This window comes from Natrix helvetica, assembly GCF_964273705.1.
Source record: "Natrix helvetica genome assembly, chromosome: 1".
Classification (NCBI taxonomy): Eukaryota; Metazoa; Chordata; class Lepidosauria; order Squamata; family Natricidae; genus Natrix; species Natrix helvetica.
This window is the reverse complement of record NC_138548.1, coordinates 178,811,166-178,827,642: the sequence shown is the minus strand read 5'-3', so window position 1 is coordinate 178,827,642 and position 16,477 is coordinate 178,811,166. Positions and strand designations below refer to the sequence as shown.

Here is a 16,477-nt window from a genome sequence, read left to right as displayed (position 1 = left end):
TGGTTTTTGGTAAAACCATGCCCATAGGGAATCATGGTTTTATTTAATGATCATAGCAGTCACTTAATGACTGTGGCGATTGCTTAACAACCACAGAGTTCACTAGTCACCCATTTTACAACCACCATGAGTTATGACCATGATGGGCAGTTTCCATTATGGTCAGTCATAACTTGAGGACTACCTGTACTAGATTTATTCATAATGATCTGGAAAAAAACTCCTTGAAAATATGATTGATTAGCTTAAAATTAAATAGGGCAATAATGATTAACAGTATTGAATGTAAAAGACTGGCAGGACATCATCAAAGACACACCACAACAACATCAATTAACAATAATTAAGGCCACCAGAAGAGCAAGATCCAAAACTTTGTATCTTCCTTGACACTTGAAGTGGTAAAAAAGGAAGTAAAGAAGGAGAAGAAGGTAAAATGTAAAAATATTCTAAAGAACATGGCACAAATTTGGTTAAGATATCCAGAGGTCACAATATACTGAGTGGAAGAATTTTAGAAAACATTCATGTAGAGTTCAGAGCTTCCTAAAATATCACACCAGATTAACCATTTTCAAAGCTCGCTGAAGCAGATTGTAACTATTTGAATGTAAAACTTTTAGCAATTATTGCCTTTCAGCCTTTGTATGTTTCAACAGGTGGTTCCCGAGTTACCAATGCAACTGGGACTGGGATTGCCATCGCTAAATGATGCAATTGTAAAGCGCAACCTCACATGACAACGTTGCTTAGCAATGACAATCCAGGCAGTCTCAGTTGTTGTCGTAACCCAAGATACATGGGTTGTTAAGTGGGAAGCAGAGGGAGTTGTAGGTAAAAGAGTGTGGGTGTTGCTGCAAGGCATGGGTGGGGAGGTCTTGGTTGGCCCAGCCCAGGGTCATATGCAAGTTAGGGGAGGTAATGTAAACTCAGAAATGCTGGGGAAAGAGAGTGTAAAGTGCATGAATATCTATATGCAAGAGCAGGGAGGCCAAGGAAAGGTTCAGGGTCCATATGATCCCAGGGAAAGAGAGCACAGGGTACATGTGTGTGAGAGAGAGGAGAGAGGGGTGGGGAGAGAGATTGCAGGGAAGCCATAGAAGGAGGGCATGAGCTACATACAATTGCAAGGAGGCCATGGAAAGAGGGTGTGAGATGTGTGCATAATTTCCTGCTATGATAGATTCTTTGGGCAATCTAAACTTATTAAGATCTTCAGTTTTAAAGTTTATGAAGTTGGCCACCTTCGTAAGTGTGCTGAATTTAGCAGAAAACAACATTTCCTTTGAATTATAATTAAAAATAGTAGCAGAAGATGGTGACCTAGGCTAGAATAAGAATTTCATTTCCTCTCTTTAATTGATGTCACATTTTTGGTAAGATACTGATGTGAAAAAGATGCTCTTTTCTTTTGTCCTTGATAATTTAGCAGTGGCAGTGCAATTAGCAAATGACACTAAGTGCCCAAATGCAGTGTTTTTCCTGACCCCTGCAGTGAGCTTGCCTCTAGAGGATTGGAAACCTTATATAAATGTGTAACCATACACATACTGCCCCTTTTATATTTTCTGCTGTTTAAATGACAGGAAACTGAAATTTGAGGGTTTAAAGGAATTAGATATTATCATAAGGGCTATCTATTAAATAACATTCTTATAACTGGATTCGGTAATCTATAGACAAATGTGGATCAAAACCTTCAGAAAGTTAATACTTTTTCAGCTGACTAATAAAGGTCTGGTATGGGGAAACTTCATATTTTCTGGCTATTATAATTTGCCCGTAATATATGTTTTATTGTTGGGATTTTTGGTATACAATGTATAGATTATGGGTACATAATATATACATTATATGCCATGTCAATGGAATCTGTCTTAAGACTGAGTTATAACCACCAACTATTCTTTTAACAAAGCTCTGGGATATTGGGTAGTATTGCAAGCTGATGCTGCATGACAGATAAATACTGTAGATAGATAGATAGGTAGGTAGAGAGAGAGAGAGACAGAGAGACATACACAGACACAGACAGGCGAGGAAAACGTTTGATGGATACCAAGAGGATTTTCTCTGGAGAGATTCGTGTCCATAGAAACCACAGACTATGAGGATGCAAAATAAAATTAGTACAACATTGCTGAAGTGTTGGTATTACATTTTAAATCTGATTCCGATGACTCTGTCTTCAACTCTGAAAGGATCATATTCTTCATCTGTCCTGGGAGAATCCTCATACTGACAGTTTTGCTACCAGAATATATATATATCTGCATTTGTTTTTAAACAATCAGTTTTAAGACTGGATTGGGTTTTCTTCCTTCTTCAAAATGGACCTTTTAGCCTCATGAAATCTCTAAATAACAAGTCATTGCTGAATAATGAGTGCCATGCTTTGATGAACGATTCTGGCTCACCAGTTTGATTCTAGAACAGTGTTACATGCTTCAAGATATCTATAGTTACACCAACTAAGTGCCATAGCTACCCTCATGAGAAGACCTAACTATCGTCAAGATGCACAGAGCCAGGAGAAACTGTCTTCTAAAGGACAATGTTACTAGATGTAAGTTTGGCAGGTTGGAGAGACATAATCTGTGAGTGACATAAATCTTGGCTGGAGGCAAAGCATGAGTTCATTATTGCAAAGTGAAATAATATGGCACTAATATAACCCATTTTTATAGCTTGTTGATAAAGATGACACAAAGAATAATGTTATCTGTCATTTTTATTATTGTTTCGGAATCTGCTAGAAAAACAACTTTTGAAACCTGAATTTTACTATTTTCTTTGGAGACTTTGACCTATTTTACTATTTTCTTTGGACAAACAGATACAGCAATGCTTAAAAGTTTTCAAGCCTTTTTAATTTTCAACATTGACCTAAAATTTGACCTAAAATATGGTTTGTTCTCCACACGTCCTAACTAGATAAAGAGAAACTATTAAGCAAATGAGTCAAAACCATGATATGTGTTCATTATTTTTTTTTAAAGAAAATGATCCAGAACTGCATATTTGTGTATGGCAATGTTTGTGAACCTCTAGGATTATAAGTTCATTTGAAGGGAAATTAAAGTCAGGTGTTTCAATCAATGGAATGATGATCAAGCATGAGTGTGGGTGGTCTTGCCTTATTTAAAAGATAGATAAAGGTAGCTTGCACATATTTGCTAGTCATTCCCGACTCTAGGGGGTAGTGCTCATCTCCGTTTCAAAGCTGAAGAGCCAGCTCTGTCCGAAGACGTCTCCGTGGTCATGTGGCCAGCATGATTAAACACCAAAGGTGCACGGAACGCTGTTACCTTCCCACCAAAGGTGGTTCCTATTTTTCTTCTTGCATTTTTATATGCTTTCAAATTCCTTGGTTGTCAGAAGCTGGGACAAGTAACGGGGGCTCACTCCATTACACCGCACTAGGGATTCGAACCTCTGAACTGCCAACCTTTCTGATCGACAAGCTCAGCGTCTTAGCCACTAAGCCACCATGCCCCTTTTATTTAAAAGATAGAATTCTGCATATTCACTATCTAAGTCTGAAACAGATATGTGGAAGTGTGCCATGGCTCAAATAAAGGAGATTTCTGAGGACATTGATGCTCACCAGGCTGAAAATGGTTTCGAAACTATTTCCAAAGAGTTTGGATTCCACTAGTTAGGTAATTCTCGTGAATTGGGGAGGTGTCTGCCCGAGCTGCTTCACAATATTAACTTGTTTCTCAGAGCTTAAAAATACTTCAGCCCTTTTGCCTTAGGCTTAGGCAATGGTTCTTGTAAATTTCCATCAAGTTTATCCTCCTTGCTCTCTAGATATGGGTGTCTTCTGAACCAACCTTGTCCAATTTATCTGTGTTTTTTTCCCCCTCATGATCTATTATTTGCAGTTTTCAGGACTCAAAACCTATATGTTATTTTGGGTATCTCTGAAGTCTATTAGAAAGCCCACCAGTATCTGCAGTTCTCAAAGGTAAAATTAATATGCTTGAATAGTTGGTTATTGATTCTCACACTATATCTCAAGAGCCATTTACCAAAGCATTTTATCCTTCAGTGGGAATTAGGTATGTCTGTGCAAGCAGTAGTAGATCTGTGGTTTGGTAGATAAAATGGACCAGCCAGTCGTGCAAATAGTATTGCACTCACTACCTAAATGAAACATAACTTTATTCACTGGATTGTTCAAGAAGGTTAATTAGGCAGAGTAAGATAAAGAAAACGAATGCATGAGCTATTAGCTGTCTTACTGGCAAATATGATATTCATTCCAAGATAAAATTGGCAGAGGTTTCTTTCTGATGCTTACAGTATGAAAGGTAATATTAAAGTTACCTTTGCAATCTTTAATGGATTATTAGATAGTTTAGAAGACAGCCAGTAAATCTTATTAGGAGACTCTTAATTAGGCTGTGCTGGGAAACTTACATTACTGAGTTACCAGATATTACATATATAATTTTAAGGTGACCAACCGTCCTCCTTTAGGGAGGACAGTCCTTCTTTTGTAAGTTCTGTCCTCCCTCGAAAAGTGTCCTCCTACATGTCCTCCTTTTTGATATTTGAAGGCTAATCTGTTGCGCGTTATGTGACGTATTTTATTAAACAGTTTTTAATGGTGGTTTTTTTTACTTCATCGCAAGTATATTGAACAGATATTGAATCTTGTGTTGAATTTTTATCTAAAGAAATGCTAGACGTTAAAATAGATGACAATTGTCTCTTTGAAGAAATTAGAAGACTGAATGTATATTTAAATTCTGAAAAATTAATACAATGGGAAAATCAACATGTTGAAATTGATAAAAGATGGGTGGATATTTTCAGCCATTTCAAAAATGAATGAACATATTCCATGTGAACATTTAGTTATACTTGTTCAATTTACGTTGTGCTGCCCTGGAACTAATGCAGCAGTTGAAAGAGTTTTTTTCAATTGCCAATGATTTTTCGACAAGTGAGAAATCGAGATTGAATGTTGATACTCTAGCTGCAGCACTTGCCGTAAAATTCAATATGAAGGATATTTCTTGTTCAGATATTTCCAATATATTGTTAGAAGATGATACATTGACAAAAAGTATTAATTCAATGGAAAAGTACTCATTTAAATAATAATTAACAGGCATGTAAGCATAATTACAATATAAAATGTTGCAAATGTTTTATTATGCATATATCATATTTTAGTGTATTATTGTTGCAATGAATAAAATATTTCTTTTATTTACGATATATTTTTTCCAATTTATTTGTCCTCCTTTTCATTGTAAAAAAGTTGGTCACCTTAATAATTTAGACTTTAAAATATGTGATAATACTTGTAAATCACATTTTAACCAGCCTGTTTTTATTGTGTCATACTTCTCCATATAAAAGTTTTAAAACATTGTATCTAATTTTGAAGAAAAAAGACATCAGCATCCTCCCAGACAATTTTTGCATGCATATTCTCATTATCTACTATGTTGTTCCTGAATTTAAACTAGGTTGCCATGCATTGCAAACTAATGCAAAGATTCTAAGAAGCAGGTCTGGAATGTATTAAGTTAAAAATAGGACTCCTATATCTGGGCTACAAAAATTCAGATAATTGGCAGAGATAGCAAAACATGAAAATTAAATCTTTGCTTCCATCAACTGGCTCTCTGGATTTTTGCCATTGTATTATAGTAGCTTTGGAAAAAAACAAGTTTGATTTGCAGGAAAAACAAAATATGCGAAATGCTAATATAAAACATACTGGAAAACAGCAACTGTTCGATCTGAACAACATGTATTGTGCATGATAATCTGTCTCGATTCCTTAACTTTGAGGGAGGAAATACAGGGGCAATGTTTAATCACAAGTACTCAAATCCAGTTCTGCATGAGTAGATCATCTGATCGGAGGCTCTCTTTTCATCCTTAGTTTTTTTTATGAATGCGATTAACTACTGCTCAAATGCTCAAATAAAGATTCAAATCATTCTTCAGAAGTATATTTTATTGATGCAAGGAGAATGTACTTTCAAGTTAAAAAAAAGGATGACAATCCAACTTCAATTTTTTGTTTGATTTCATTTGTTTGGCTTGAGCTGAACACTTTCTCCCTTGCTTTTAGACAACTCCGTTGTCAGTTATTTGAATCCTTTTTTAAAAAATGTCTAGGCCAATATCATGCCATGACATTTGAAAGAAATTTGAGATGGGAAATGCTTTTCATTCCCAGCAACTAATTGCATATATTGGGTGAGTCAGAACGTCTGGGATGTTAAAACATTGATTATATCCAACATATGATTTAAAAAAAGTTTTTCCATGTGAGTCTCAGAAGAGCTTGTGCTTGAACCAGTTTATGCTGTTATTGCAAATGGATCTTATCTAGAATAAGTGTTCATTTCCACAATGCCATAATGGATTGATGACATTTACAAAGGATTCAAATTGCTTCTCTTATTTGCCTTTGCTTTCTTCAGTTTTGTTTGTATGTGTTTTATGGGACCACAGATGGTGTGGTGTGCGTGTGTGTGAGTGTATCTCCAAATAATAAGTCAGTCAGCTTCATATTCCGGTTTGTTCTAAAGTTGTTACACATAACTTCCCAATTCAGATAGTCCTTGACTTACTAGTCCCACAGCAACTGTTCAAAGTTAAAACAGACCCTGCCCAAAAGCTTTTTAGGATCCAGTTCCAAATTCTGATGGTTGCCCGTCGCCCCCGTCCCATCCCCCCCCCGCCTGCAGTTACATGATTGTGATTTACAATGTTTTTGCTGAAAACTGGCATTTCAGGTTTTCAGCAAAAATGCCCCATAGCAATCAATGAGTTCACTTAATGGCTGCAGCATTCACTAAATGACCAATTAAGATTCACTTAACTACCTCAATTTTTTTGCAAAATCAGCTCAGCCACATGGGTGACACACTTTATGCCATAACTTACAACTGTAATGGGAAGGCTCCATAAGTCAAAGAGTACCTGAATGAAAAACCAGAGAAACACCATTTGTTTGTTTGTTTGTTTTTCACCCTTTATGTGTATCCCAATTAATAGACTCTGGGTGGTATACAAATACAAGTTGAACAAAATTCTACCCACATCTACATTTAAAAACAGATCAATAACACTTGGCGAAATATTTATAAGATAAAAGTCTCCTTTGTGCTGAGCTACACTACCCATTGACCACATCTTAGATACTCCATGTAGTGTTTTGGCATCAGTGTGGAAATAGTCTGCCACTTCCTTCTTCCATGATGTTTTTGTTTTCATTCTCCCAGTCCAGCTTACAGCCCTGGCATTGCCAAGTGGTCTCCCATTGAAGCTTAGCTTCTGAGCCCAAAGAGGATTTCTCAGGTGATGCACTGCTGAGGTACTTTGCTTTGTGGTATGAAAGTGAAAACTGAAGGTAACCAAGATGATTGTGTTCATCATTTGCCTAATAAAACTGAAGATGCAGTTATCTGAATATGACCAGTGAGTTGTGGGGAAATGATGTGTGGAAAAAGGTTGGCATTTCTGACTTTTTAAAACCTATTTATGGTGACATTTATTACATCGTAAGAAAGTTTAGTTGCCTCATAAATAGAGCCATTATGTTCAGCTCTCAGGTTGTGGGATCATTAAGTGTTCTCTCTGAGTTGCTAAATTTGAGACACATATTCAGAACTGTATCCTCCGTGTACAGCTTTTCCAAATACTAGAATTACTGAACTTTATCCAAGTTTAACCGTCTGATCTAGTAAATGGAGTGGAATAATATAATTGTGCAGGCTCTGAGCTAAAAGGCGCCGTGGTGAATTTTCTAAGTATTTACCAGCATTTAAAAGCAAGCCTTTTAATACAGTTGAATACAGTTGAAACTCATTTCTGAGCAAAAGATCTATCATTTGGGAAAAACCGAGGAGGTATTCAATACCACCAAAAATCTTAGTTTTAATGCAAGTTTAATTCAAACTTAATTAAGATTTAAATGTATGGTAATTCTCTTATGTGAGAGAATGAGCATCAGTGAAAATATTAATAGCCAGTTATCTGTCTTTTACATTTTTATGTGTTAACTTAGACCTACATACTGCTTATGTTGACAAACTTTTGGTGTTTACTGTTGGATGGAATAATGAGAAAGAAACTGGCTCCAGACTGGCAAGTTGTGGGACAAGGTTTTATATTTTCCCTTTATGTATTCAACTAATATACTGAATAGATATTGAGGGAAGCTGTATTGGAAGATGATGAACATGATTTTGAAACCAATGACCTGCGTCTGCTATGCTGATGGTGCTACTCTGATAAAGGATTAGCAATGAAAATCAAGGAGCATATGAAAATACAAGATTGCAACTAAATATAAAGAAGGTCAGATTAATGACTAATGAGATTGAGTTTGGTGTAGTGGTTATGGTGCTGGCTGGGATAGAAACTAGGAGGCTATGACTTCTAGTCCTAACTTAGGTATGAAAGCTGGCCAGCCACTCTCTCTTAACCCAATCTACCTTATAGTGTTGTTGTTGTTGTGGAGAAAACAGGAGGTGAAAGGTGTACTAGATATATTTGCTGCCTTGAGTTACTTATAAAGCAAAAGGCAGGATAAAACTCTAATCAACCAATCATCAAATGCAGTGTAGTAACCAGCCTTAGAATAAGGTGACCAGATTTTAACATTGGTAAAGCGGGACACCATTGACTGGGTGGTGGTGGTTCTTGATTAAAAATTTGGTCTATATCCTTGCATCCCTAACCCTTTAGGGAAAAAAACCCCAGGGGTCTTCAAACCTGACAGGTTTAAGACTTGTGGACTTCAACTCCCAGAATTCCTCCTCCAGTCATGTTGCGGTGACATTATCTGCGTGGATCTGCTCCATCTTCGGTTTTTTTCACCGGGGGCAGGGCTGCCGCTGAAGATGCCGACGAGCTCCCGCCACCAGCAGAATAACTGCCTCCTCCTCCTCCTTCTCCTCCTCCTCCTCTCCTCCTCCTCCTCCTCCAACAGCACCACCACATTTGCTGCCCGGCGCTGTGGCTGAGGTGAAGCTGCCAAAGCTCCCGCTAGTGCCTCCGCCTGTGGCAGTGGCCCCGGCGCCACCCCCTCTGCTCGGAGCACCTGAGCTGGGCACCGCGTTACCCCCTCCTCCTCCACCGTGCTTTTGAGAAGCCATGAGGTGTTTTTTTCATGCTCCAGCTCCCTCTGCCGCCTTGCTACTGGCTCCTGAGGCCTCATGGCTCCTCAAAAGAACGGCGGAGGAGGAGGGGGCAGGGGTAATGCGGGGCCCAGCTCAGGTGCTCCGGGCGGAGGGGGAGGCACTGCTGCTACGGGCAGGGGCACCAGCGGTAGCTTTGGTGGCTTCACCTCAGCCGCAGCGTCAGGCAGCAAATGTGGTGGTGCTGTTGGAGGAGGAGGAGGAGGAGGAGGAGGAGGAGAAGGAGGAGGAGGAGGAAGCAGCAGTTATTCTAGTGGCAGCGGGGACTTTGGGGGTTCACTTCAGCTGTAGTGCCAGGCCAAACGGCTGGGACTGGCTGCCCACAAAGGACATCCCCAGGCTTGCTTTGCTGAACATGGGGCGACTGACAATAGTTTGAAACTACTGTTAGTCGCCTCGCGCTCATCAAAACAAATCCGGGGAGGTCCTTTCCGGGCGGCCAGTTCTAGCTGCCTGCAAAGGACCTTCCCTGCTTCTGGAGCCTGTGACAGTAGAAATCACTGCATGGCAGTTGCAAACTGCTGCGCGGTGTTTTCTTGTCATGTGTGCGGCCACGCAACCATGCCACTTAGAGGGAACATTGATCCTGGCTAAATAGCCACATGGCCGCCGAAAACCGTATATTCCCTTCCCGTTCTCCCACCGTTCCCTAGCTTGTCATGCATTCTTTCAAAAAATTGGGACTTTTTAAAAACACCGCAGGACGCAGGACAAATTGTTAAAAATTGGGACTGTCCCACCAAAAGCGGGACGTCTAGTCACCTTACCTTAGAATGAACAAATTCTGAAGTGATAGATAGCTTCTGCTTTTTAAGATTAATGTTTAGCAACAAAGAAACAAGCAGTAAAAATACACCACTGACTGACTGTCACTTAGTAAAATAGCAATGAAGTCCTTGGAAAATAATTCAGTAACTGAGATGTGTCTAGGCATACAAAAATCAGAACCGTGCATGCAGTGATTTTTTGTGTGGCACTCTATCGAAGCGAAAGTTAGATTTTGAAAAGGGATAGGAAGAGTATTGACACTTTTAAATTTTGTTATTGGAGAAGACTCCTGAGAATGACATTAATAATAACCAACCCCCCACAAACAAATGGATCTTCACCTCAACCTAGAGTGCTCACTGGAGGCACAAATCACCTGGCTCAAATCATTGTCCTGTATTTTAGACACATTAGGCAAACCTCTAACTCACTGGAGAAGCCTGTGATGCTTCTTGCTGGGAAAAATGAAAGGAAAGAGAAGAAAAGGACCATTAGTGGGTGGACTGGATTATGACTGCAATGCACGCATGTTGACAGAAGACCTGAAGGGTCAAGTTGGGGATATTCCCTCCCAGAGAAGGTGTGGTTGCTAAAACCTGGCAAGGAGTTTTCATCAGTCAGATGTGCGAATTAGGATTTAATTATCAGGATTTTACTTGATTTCTAAATTGTGAAAATTTGGCTAAAGAAATAAAAGTGCACATTAAAATGTATGCATATCACAAGAAAAAAATGGGAATATATTATTAAGGATAAAATATGCTTTAGGGATATATGAATATTTATGCATATTCATGCAGATGTCTGTGTGAAAGCAGAGCAGAAAATATTATGGAAAAATATTCAACAGTAGTAGATTGAAAATAGTCTGATTCATCCTCACAAAATTGAATTGCATTATAGAATTAGTTGTTAATGATCATTTTAAGTGGGACTAAGTTCAGTTTGTTGGGCAGTTCTGTTGGCATTTTATTTTGGGCTGCCTTAAGAATAAGAAGTTTGTACAGTGATTTATAGTATTTCATTTAAATATTAACACGTGGATGTGGAAGCAGATCCTACCCATTCTGTAATGGGTATAAAAAGATGTACTTTGGCCAATTGTTATGATCAGAGCAACAGCAATGCTTATCTTTCAATGTTTTATAACAGCAATGGGAATAATAAAATATTCTGAAATTTTTAGATATGATATTCTTAAGCTGTATAAATAAGCGTTTTTCAGTTGCTACATTTGGTACTTTTTAATTCATACAGCATTTTAAAAGCATTTATTAAAAAAAGCAATTCTAAATAATGGAATCTGACTTTTTACCAGTATGATTGTTAATTCGCAGGACTTATAATTGTCTGGGGAAAACAAATGGGGGATATTGTATAATTGAGGGCAACTTAAGGTGGAGGAAGGGCAGAATTGGCAATTTAGGTTTTTGCAAAATAGTTGCTTCTCATTTATATTATTTACTAAGTATCTTTGCTTTTGGGGGATAAAATAATATATTTATGTTTTTGTGCTAAATTAATTCCTATTGCTGTTAATATTTTATAGTTTCAATCCCATTGCATAATTTTATTTTGAAATATTTTACAGCAACAGTGATGTTCCTGAAATGAATGTTGCATATTTTTTCTGATTTTATAATCAATATAAAAAAACTCAAGAGTCTTTTTTTTTTAAAGCTTGACCTAGTTCCTTTTTTGAAACAAGAAATAAAGTAGTAAGCAAGATCTGTTGCAGAATGGAGATGGGTGACTTTTCTCTTGGTCTCCTCTATTCTCTAGAGTCTGAGATGATTTGACAATCATAAACAGTGGTGCTGGCAAGATTGAGTAAGCCTAGCCTGTACGTCCTTCTGGCCCACATCACCATGTATCCCACTCACTGTTCTGTCTTAGAGATGTAAATATGGCATCTGTGTTCTCTTCTCTCCTCAGCTGTTTCCCATCAGATTCTCTCTCTCTCTCCTTAAGTGAAGAAACACAATCCTATTTTTCTCACTTGTAGCCATTCTATGTTATTTTATTTTCATTTGTCTGATTACAAAGCTGAGGCTGAAAAATAAGATATAGGATATGGGAGTGCTGCATGGATTAGCATGTTATGCAACCTTAAGCAATGAGGCTATGTTTATTACTATGTGGTTTTTTTTTCTTATCAAATTCTAAGGTTTAATTTTTAATATCAAAAATGTATTAAAAATAAACATTTTCTAAGCATGGCTCCTAAATTGTCAAGCATTGTTCTGGCTTGATGCATTTTTTTAATCAGAATGGTTAGGGAGGCTAGAACTCCTCAATTCTTGGATGAAATTATCCAAGGAAAAAATCAGCGCCTTGCTCCTGATGGATTATTAACCAGTGTTTTCAAAATGACTGTTCACTAGGCAATCGCTCCTCACACTGGTGATAATAGAAGGGGCTCCTCCAAATGCACTGCCACCCTGCTCCTCTGTGGCTCCATACTGCTGCCTCCTCTCTTGCTAGCCCAGTGAGATCCCTTCAGTGGAAGAAGCTCTGCTGCCCTGCTGCACTCACTAAGCCAGGACTGTGCTCTTACCCAGTGTGTAACTCCCAGGCCAGGAGTGTGTGGAAAATGATTGTGAAGATCAGCTAGGTTTGATGGTGGAGAGTGGCAGGAATAGGTGGTGTAGGTGCTGTATTAGATACATAGGTGGTGTATCCAAAAGGGCAGAGATGGGGGAGGCAGGCAGGTGGGAGAAATTGATGCAGAGGGAATTCGTGCAGGGCAGGAGAACACAACCATGGGATGCTGCCCCAGTCATAAATGTGGGCCAATTGCCAATTGCCTAAATTTTGATCATGTAACTACAGGACTCTTCAACAATGAGAAAGTCTAAGAATGGTCATAATTACCATTCATTCAGTGCAGTCATTATTTTTGAATGATTCCTGAATGAATGGTAGTAATGGGGTAGTAGACTACCTGTATAGTGTAAATTGAATTCACTAGCGATGAGTTTTTTAAAGAAATATATATATAATACAAGGAGCAATAGAGTCAAGAATGAATGGATGATAAATTGAATAGGGATAGAATTAAAAAAAATGAGTGGTCATATACAGAAAATGGATATGAATTAAATCGCAACAAAAATACATGAAGAAATAGTGAATTTGGGAAAAACGGTAGGACTGGTTGTATGACATTGATAACCAATATGAAGGGGTGTACAAATATGATAGGACTGCAGATGTTGCAAGGATAGAAAAATACGGAGAAGTATCATGAATATTGCTAATACAGAGAACATTTCCTTAGATTTTCTTTTGTCTCCTGCCTTTTATTTCTTTTGCTGATTACATGTCACTGTTTTCTGTGCTTTGTATAATTTATGCCAGAAGTGCATAGAATGATGGATAACCTTCCCCTGCCTGGATGTTGCTGGATTGCACTTTCCACTTTCCTAGCATGACTAAATTGAAATATAGTCAAGTAACACAATAGTTGTCATAAAGGTGTTAAGGTGAAAATAGTTTCAGATGACATGTAAGACACCAAGAGCTGTCCCCTTCCCACTTGACAAGATGCTTCCTTTTATACAGATTAATATACTCTTTGTAATCAGCTGGGAAGACTTCCAAACCAAACAAACTGCAGTAGCCGCCTAATACTTTTATTTTCCAAGTTTTTGTAGCCCAGAGGCAATTTCTGGAAATATAGATGAGGGAAATTTGCTCCTTGTTTCCTATTAAAATAACTTTTGACTTCCCAGTTAGGATCTGATGCACCAGCAAATTCTCAAATCTTAAACTATATTATTTGGAAGTTGTTTAAATTTTTTTAAAACCCAGTCTTTGTTTTTACAGATACTTGAAGATATGATATTTGCCCTTGTAATTTGGAATAAAAAGTTAGAATATACTATTCAACAAATTAATGGTCTTATTTCTAAATAATGTTAAATAGGTTTCTTATGAATGTGAAATAACACTAATTCATCAAAGGATTATTTTCAAGTTTATGAATTTTAGTGCATTTTAAAAAGATTTGAATGTCAAATTCTTTATGCTGCAAATATAATATATTTGAAGAAAGTTTCTCCCATGCGATTTGATCATATGGCTGTTCCATAGTTCTTCATTTTTGGTTGAACGCAGGTATTCACATTATTATGAATTTGATCTTGGACAGAGAAATATGGTTCAAATATGTTACTACTATATTGAATTATATATTAAAAACTTGTGATTTATTTTTATGAAGAAATTTGGACTTACTGAGCATGGAAAGTAGGTCAAAATTATTTGCTGGAAAAATACTCCTATTTCAGACTTAAAGTCCCTGCATTCAACCTCTTCTCTTTGAATGAATACATATAAATATAGTTTTCTATATTGTGATTGCTCCCCTCTTATTTTAATAAAAAAGAGCATGCCAGATTCAATTTCTTAAAAAAAAAGAAAATAATGCATTAAAAATGTAAAATATCAAGTGGGAGAGAGATCGTGTAGGATAGAAGAAAGTTTTTTATGCATGCATTTTATAGACAGATCGCATTTACAGAATGTCCTTTTTTCATCTTGAGGCACATCTCTTCATTTTAGTCCTTTAAAACACACTTGCATTCTCCAGCATTATGCATTAGCCATCACAAGTATCTCTGTTAGGATAAACACACAATTCCAGTGCAATAGTGGCAGGCCAAGGGTGAATCAAATTTAAAATCTGGGAAAATTCTACAAATTATTTTACCCTAGAAAACAAAAATATGTTCTCTGGCATTAAATATAAAATAATAATGAATTAAATACCTAACAATTGCATGCCTTTTATGTCATCTTAAGATAACTTGTTTTATCTAATAGCATGGCCAGCCCAGTCTGTTAATGACTTTAATTCAAACCAATGGACTTGCTGCTGTCCATAACAATAGGATCCCACCCCATTGTTTAGATAATTAACTAGTTAAAGAAAAAAAAGCTTCCCAGTGAGAGTTTTATGAATTAGCTAAATCTGTATTGTGAACATGATTTCTTTATGAAAGGAAGATTTTAGATATTTTAAGATGAAAATAGATTTTCAATTTTTTTTAAAAAAATCTTCTTTCTCTTTTAACATTCTTAACCAAGTTTCAACATTTAGTCTGATGTGAGAATTTGTTCCTAATGTTTACATTTTGTTCTTTACAGATTTGTAAGTAAAACGGTTTCTCTATAAACAAAGATCAGGATGACCAGCTCTACCCGAGAACATCTGCTTTTTGCCCGAAGGCGTAATCCACAATTGCGTTACACTTTGAGTCCAGAGAATCTCCAAAGTCTTACATCTCAGGGCACTGTGGCTGAGAACGTGAACTTGCAGCGTGCCAACAGTGACACAGATCTGGTGACTTTTGAGAGCCGCTCTAGTTTGACTGCAAGCATGTATGAATACACTCTAGGACAATCTCAGAACCTCATCATTTTCTGGGATATTAAAGAAGAAGTGGATCCCACAGACTGGATTGGGCTGTACCATATTGGTAAGTAATGGGTTTTTACTTTCTTTACAAATAGACAAATTCAGCATCCCAAAAATTACAAATCAGTCTGGTAAAATTAGTTCAGCACTTAGGAAACAAACATTAACAATAAAGGAGCAATGTATACAATATAAGAGAGACTTGGCTAGAATTGAATGTATATACAGTACATCTGCAGTAATTTAAATCAGGTGTTAAACTGGAGCTATCAGTTAAATATGGGCAGGGTAGACTAACCAGATCCCACACTAATTCTTTAACTGCTTTCCAAAAGCCATCTACTAGCATCTTAGCTGTAAAATCAGTAAATGGGCAGGAAGTCAGCTGATCTACAATGAGGAAGTATAAGATTTTCTTGGACTGTTCTCAGTAATTTTCATGAACAATGAATGTGTTTTGATCATCTCTTTTTATACTATATAAAACAAGACGTCCTGTTTTAACTATCTTGCACAATCTTTAATTTGATAGCATTCGGAGAAGGAGTACTGAATTAATTTCAAAACCACAAGAATGTTTTTTTTTAATCATGGTTGTTCATATTATAATATTACATATGAAAGTCAGGCCATGTGCTTATGGACAAGTCCTTTCAGTTTTCCTGGCAAGGTTTTCCAGCAGTGGTTGGCCAATTGCTTCCTTCCTAGGACTGACAAAGTCATTGGTCTAAGGTCTTCTAGCTGACTTTGTGCTTAAGACAAGATTAGAATTCACCTTTTCCCAGTTTCTAGCTTGAAGCCTTAAACCACTACACCAAATCGATTCTCCTTTTGTTGATACAGTAACACAAAGAACTCAGATGATAATTTTTCTATATGAACTATTGTTTACCATATTTAATTGTGATGTTTTTCCTTGAGATTGTCTATTTCCTCCTGTTTTCAAGCGTCCTTAAAATTTGATTTATTATTCACAGGGTTTAGAAAATAAATCCCTCAGCTGAATGATCCTTTGATATAAGTAATGTGTTTTATATTCTAGGTTATCTCTAGTTTAACGTAATAGGTAATGCATGTGAGTTGAGATATCTCTAGTTTGAAATGAACT

General features: G+C 37.1%; 1 protein-coding gene across 2 annotated transcripts in view; it reads left to right on the top strand.

Annotated features, from left to right (window-relative positions):
• Positions 1–16,477, top strand: part of HECW2 (HECT, C2 and WW domain containing E3 ubiquitin protein ligase 2) — a 170,709-nt gene that overhangs the window by 37,918 nt on the left and 116,314 nt on the right. Inside the window, exon 2 of one of the 2 annotated variants that reach the window (XM_081944321.1) lies at positions 15,099–15,430. The exons of the other annotated variant lie outside the window; for it this stretch is intronic. Within the exon in view, the coding sequence (XP_081800447.1) occupies positions 15,139–15,430 (292 nt within the window). The 5' untranslated portion in view covers positions 15,099–15,138. The remainder of the gene's footprint in view (positions 1–15,098; positions 15,431–16,477) is intronic. 2 annotated transcript variants of the gene reach the window in all.